This window comes from Neopelma chrysocephalum, unplaced genomic scaffold (assembly GCF_003984885.1).
Source record: "Neopelma chrysocephalum unplaced genomic scaffold, ASM398488v2 Primary Assembly neopelma1_97065, whole genome shotgun sequence".
Classification (NCBI taxonomy): domain Eukaryota; kingdom Metazoa; phylum Chordata; class Aves; order Passeriformes; family Pipridae; genus Neopelma; species Neopelma chrysocephalum.
Window position 1 is genome coordinate 2,730,716 of NW_020925707.1, and position 6,000 is coordinate 2,736,715.

General features: G+C 40.9%; 1 protein-coding gene across 1 annotated transcript in view; it reads right to left on the reverse strand.

The window, feature by feature from the left end:
* Positions 1–5,767, reverse strand: part of SLCO4C1 (solute carrier organic anion transporter family member 4C1) — a 30,013-nt gene extending 24,246 nt beyond the window's left edge. The window contains exons 1-2 of the mRNA XM_027671255.1: positions 5,477–5,767; positions 307–570 (exon numbers count right to left, since the gene is read on the reverse strand). Of these exons, the coding sequence (XP_027527056.1) occupies positions 307–570; positions 5,477–5,735 (523 nt within the window). The 5' untranslated portion in view covers positions 5,736–5,767. The remainder of the gene's footprint in view (positions 1–306; positions 571–5,476) is intronic.
* Between the last annotated feature and the right edge of the window lie 233 nt (positions 5,768–6,000).

The following is a 6,000-nucleotide window of genomic DNA, read 5'->3' on the forward strand; positions in this document are numbered from 1 at the left end:
TCTCAAAAGTGAATTTCAATTGCATATATCAGTGCAAGTAAAAAAAAAGGCATTTTATTCAAATGTTGCTTATGAGTAAGAACTGATATTGACAGATTGCTTCTGTTAAGTAAAGTTCACTGTGTAGAGTTCTGTAAGTTCTTGAACTTACAGATTTCACAGAATCATTCTTTTCAGTGCCACAGATAGTACTTTATTTTAGGATTTTAACAGAGATTAGTCACGTTGTACCAAATAAAGTGTTGCACTAAGTCACTACAGAGATTCTTTTTGTGTGTGTAATTTTCAAAACAAAGATAAGCTTACCTTCAGGTTTAGCTCCATAATGGTATTTTCCAACACTAAAGTGTGGTAAGCAAAATATAAGGGAGCCCAGTCCTAGCATAAATGCTGAGAAAGCAAGCCATCGTGGTTTGTGCCCTCTTTCTCCAAAAAAAGATATAAACAGCGACAACATGCAAAAAGAAATGTCATAGCTTGCAGAGATTAAGCCAGTCAGGGAACTGTTCAACTCGTAACGCTTCTCAATTGTTGAAATACTAATGTTAACCAGGCCATTTACCACAATACCTACAAAACCAAAAAAAGAGATAATTAGTCAAAGATATATTCATTTTAACCTTTCCATCACACAATGGTAAGTTTACCCTTGCAACGCTATGAAATTAACATATTTACAAAGCTCCATTGTAAGTATTTATTAGCTTTAAAATCTAGGTATATAGAAAACAAATGTATAGGTATGTAGGTATATAGTAGATCAACACAGTGCCAGCTTAAGCCAGCAAAATTGCACAGGATCTATTTAATTTTACTCCCCTGTGGACACTCAAGCATTAAGCCAGAAATATACCATGCCTCAAACTCTTTTCATATATTAAGGCTCCAGATTCTGTTTGAAGTACAGATTCCAAACAGAATGCATTATAGTATTATAAGATACTGTACAAGTAAAAAGGAAATTAGTCAAGGTTATGGCTTGCACTAGAATACAAGCTACAAGTGAACTAACTTCGGGACATAGCTTTCAAAGTATTGTCAAAAAACATAATTTCCTCCCTGCCACCACAAGGGAAGATAAGAAGGCTCTTAAATAGACATGCTTCCCCTATAATTGAAAAAAGCTATTTAAAAATACTTCACAACTGTTCCAGAGCAACTGAGATTTACTTTAACTGAAAAATAAAAAGTTTGTCCTCTGAATCTTTAAGTTCCCAGAAGCAAAAGTATGAAATGACCCAGAAAAAAAGGCGTTGCACAAGCTGCCCTACTGAAGCACAGGTGACCCTTAAAATAATAAAAGCAAGTAAGTAAGCCGCAATTCCCAGTGCATGTCCATTTTTACAAATGCACTGTCTGTAGATTCTAACTCGAATCTCCCATCCTGCTTCACGTTCTGTTTCTATGTGAAACACCAAGTAGTCAAACTTACAGGGGTTTGCTTTTAACAAAACAGGATTATATTACAAGAGAGATTAATAGCAGTAGTTCATAACAGTGTCAGGCAACTTCGTCACAGTCTAATTAAACTGCGTCCATAATAAAATATATACCTGAAAAGAAGTTAGGAAGTCTTGGAATCACAGCTGCTGAGTTATGTAACCTCATAGATGACTGATGAGCCTCTCTCATGACACAGGCCCTACAGTTATTCTTACTCTTTCTAAAATTCAAACGTGATTCTCTACTGTCATTCTACAACCAGAACAGAAGGACTGGTGACAGCAATAGGCTTAAGTTACTTTTCAACAAGCATTGTACCATCCAGAAGTACAACTACTGAGGCTAAACTTCAACATCTCCTTCAAGTGCTCCAACATATTGAAAAAAACTACTCCAAATCAGCCAGCTGTTTTCCAATCCCCACCACGGGCAAACATTTCAGCTTTCTGTAAGGAGGCAGCTCTTGGCACAATCTTAATTCCTACTTAAGCCCTACTATGGCTTCTTTATTAATGTTGACAATTCTACCTATCAGTCAATAACAGAAGTGTTACAGTGTTCCTCCACTGCCATTGGTTATACATTTGGCAACTTTTTCCTATTAAGGAGCATTTACCAAAGAACAATAATAGCATGAAGGAATGAACAAACAACTTTTTCCCCCGTTTGCCAGCACCTCAAACATTTACTAAGGCCTCGAGACATTCATATGAAGCAAGTGTGCTACACAGCAAGTGGATTACAGAGCTAGAAGGCATTGTCTTTTACTGTAGTTTAAGTCATCACCTTTAATTTGCATCCTAAAAGCCATAAAACCTCATAGTTAATTTTAATGGATAATTAAATTTCATCTGTAAACACACAGATGTGATGAATGGCAACATAACTCCTCCAATGCCATCATCTAGTGACTAATCACTAGTCCCCTCAGGAAAGATGGAACCTGGCTAATACTTGATCTGAAAAACAAGTTCTGTAAGGCCATCTCAACACTCTAAAATTGTAGCACAGAAGCTAGTTTTCAACTCTTCTAAACCAAAACCTTATTGTCCCGCTACATCTGTTAGAGATTTAGGTTCAGTGGGTACTGACCCATAAAATCCAGATTAATTATAAACCAACTTAATTTGCTCTAGTGAAACACAAGAGTATTTTTTCTTTATCCTTTCTTAAAAAAAAGGATAAAGAACTGCTCTGCAGTTGTTATAAGCATGGCGGCTGTAACACAGTAGTTCGCAGGCACACAAAAAAATCAAGAAGGCCTAACCAGCCTATAAAATATTTGTGCTATTCAAATTTTTTAGACATATTAGAATGAACCAGTCTCAAACAGCAGTTTTGTTATTTTGTTTAATAAAAACTACTGACAAGGAATAAACAGTCCTTCTTGTACTCAAAACAGTGAGATAATTTCTACCTTGTTTCCTACTACAGCTAGGAATTGCAGCACATCCAGTTACTGTATTACAAGATACAACATACATTTATGCAACTCCAAGTGCTGTGCAGAAAGCAGGTATTAGCCATGCAACAACATTCTACACAAATTGTTTTCTATTCTGGAAATACGGGCTTCATACATACTTGAAACAGAAACAACCAGAAATCACAAGTTCTACCTGGAATCTTCTGAGAAGCTGAAATCCAGTACATCAGATGCTAACAATAATCTCTTTTCTAAAGCAGCTAGAAAACAACCTGACAAATAGCATGACAAATACATGCTTTCAGTTAGATACACCCAGAAATCTACACACATGTACCAGGCCACTGCACATAATCACCCACTATGTTCACTCACATAAAAAGCCTTCATTAGTCTTCAATACCTTAAGTTATAATCTTTTCTAGAGGTGTGCTAGCAAGTTAAATAGACATATTTTATCTTCCTCAGTGATTGTTTCTGTAATTTGGAGGGTAAGTCAAATAATTAGACCCAAAACCACCACACAGTATTAGCTCACATAACTTCAAAATTCCAGTTGTATTTTGTGTGTTTTTATCTAAAGTCTGAAGCTACAGACTTGAATGTTTTCACAAAGCTTCACACACAACATTGAATTTCTTGCTGATAAAGACTCTTGTTTTTCCCGCCTCTCAAAAAGAATTGCAGCTTGAGTCTTTAGCACCCAATTTCCTTTCTGTGTTCTAAACCAAAGAAAGGCTCTTATTCAGAAAATCGAGGTAACAACATCAGGAATGCCACAAGACCTGTGATAGCCACACTTACATCAGCTTCCAAAACCAACATCAGAAGTTTCCTTACATTAAAGGCCCTAAACCTGAACTAGATTAGTTACCTGGAACATATATAAAGTTAGATAACAGGACCAAGAGCTGGATAAGCAGCACAAACAACATTTATGCCTTCTTAAGGGGACAGAGATTCTTATGGTACAAGATGCTTTTATGACTGGCAACCTACACAGACTACTAACAAGAGAAGAATTTTAAATGACACGAAGTTTATTATTCAGCTCAGCAACCAAATCTCAACAGCCCACCAGATCTGAAGAAATTTAGAAGTGCTGGAAATATTCAAGACACTTGGTTTAATATTCTTAAGCCACTCAAAAAAAAGATAGACATGTATTCTAACAGTCTTCTACTACTCAACTGCTATTGAAATCTGATATGTAATAAGTTCTTCCACCTTTACCTTTCTTTTTATTTATGAAGAAAATAAATTTGAGCTAACAGCAGGACAACTGTAACAGTAATCACCTCCTGATCCTAGCAGCTGTAGCATGACTTTTGAAATCCAACTAAGAAAAAACAGGCTCTGCTCAAAACTCCCTAGATATTTCTTTTCTAACACAAGACCTGTATGCTAAGATTAGATTCTGAACAGGTTGAAACCAGAAAAAGTTCACAGAAACACATACTGAGAGACACCGGTTCCTTCAAGGACTTTCCAAGCAACACAAACAGCATTCAAAACCTTCTAGGTTTTAAGCAGAACCTCCTGTTCAGTTCTCCTCATACCATCCCAGTTATCTCAGTGTGGTTCCAGGCAGGAATGCAGCCATCCATATCCTGCATATCTTTGGTGCAGGCTGCCAGCTCCTGCAGCATCAAATCTCCAACATCTCCCTTCACCCTTCTACAGCAGTGTCATTCTTTAGGAGCAACAATAATGAGCTTTAAAGCCTCATATTTTTCCAGGAAACACATTTTCACTTCTAGTCAGCCCAATAAAATTGAAGGGTTATGAACATTAATCCAATAGCTCCATTTGAAGGACAAACCTCAAGACTGTATATTTGGTACACTAATGTTTCTCCTCCATCCAGTCACTACTACTACTTTCTAAGCCTCAGACTTGCTAAGGCCCTAACAAATCTTTTTACAGAAAACCAAAACTATGGACAAGAAACTCTGAAGCTGAACAGAAATTTAGGGCAAGCTAATCTTCAGGTTTCCCCCACAATCAAGTTAAACCGTTAAGTTTTGGGAAGACGGCTGCACTGGGATCCACAGAACAAGAACAGATTGTTGTTTGTTTGCTTCTCTTCAGAGCCACCCTAATTACCCAAAGTCCTGACCAACCAGGCCAAGATACTGTTTTAGTTAGCAGGCAAGTAACAAAGTACATGCTCGGGTACTAGAGTTTTGATTACTTGTTTATATTGGCGTTTTATTCCCTGGCTTCTAAGTCCCAACCCATAAGTGTACATGAAGCGTGAGCAATGCGGATGCAGCACTGACAAGAGCACGAAACGCAGACTTGATGGGACCATGGACTCAGCAGTGGCCAGTAAAGTAGGTGGGAAAAGAAGAGCCAGAACAGAGTGAAGTAGAGAGAGTAACGCTGTAGGAGCAACTTCCCTATACAAGGCATTACTGTATTTTCTTCCCCTAGCAAAGCCACTATCGTCTCTAAAGGAACCCTGTCTCTCCTTGCCCACTGCCTAAAACATCATCACGCTTCTCCTGCCTCCCCCAGTCCAGGCTCCAGGCCGACTTCCCCCCAGGAAAGAGGAGCAGCAGAAGAGGCGCCTCGGGCACCAGACGGCCCGTAGGGACGGGTTACCTTGGAAGGTGGCCAGCAGGCTGTACACAGCCAGGTAGCCCTCGGGGTTGTTGCAGAGCTGCAGAGCCTCCGGGGTGCAGCCACCCCACCCGCAGGGCCCCTCCTCAAAGTCGGGATCGGAGGGGGCACAGGCACTAGAACTGGCACTGGAGCTGGCGGAGTTCCAGGGGCGCTGCCGGCCGAGGCTGGGGCTGGGAGTCTCGAACGCCGCGTTCTCGATGCCGCCGCCGCCGCTCATGGCGCCCGAAACCGTTGCCATCCCCGGCTGCGAGCGGTACCCGCGCCCAACGCTCCCGCCGCTAAATACCAGGGGGGCAGGGCCGGACCGAGCGGAGCAGAGCAGGGCCGAGCCGGCCGGCCCCGCCCCGCCGGGCAGGTGGCGGCACCTCCCCCTCCCGGCCCGGCCCCCTCGGCCGCTCCCCGAGGGAAATCCCCCTGCAGCGGCGAGTCAGTGTAGGCGGCCAAGAGAGGCGCGTTATCCAGCGTCATTCGTTCTGTGCGGGAAAGAAAAGAAAAAAAAAATT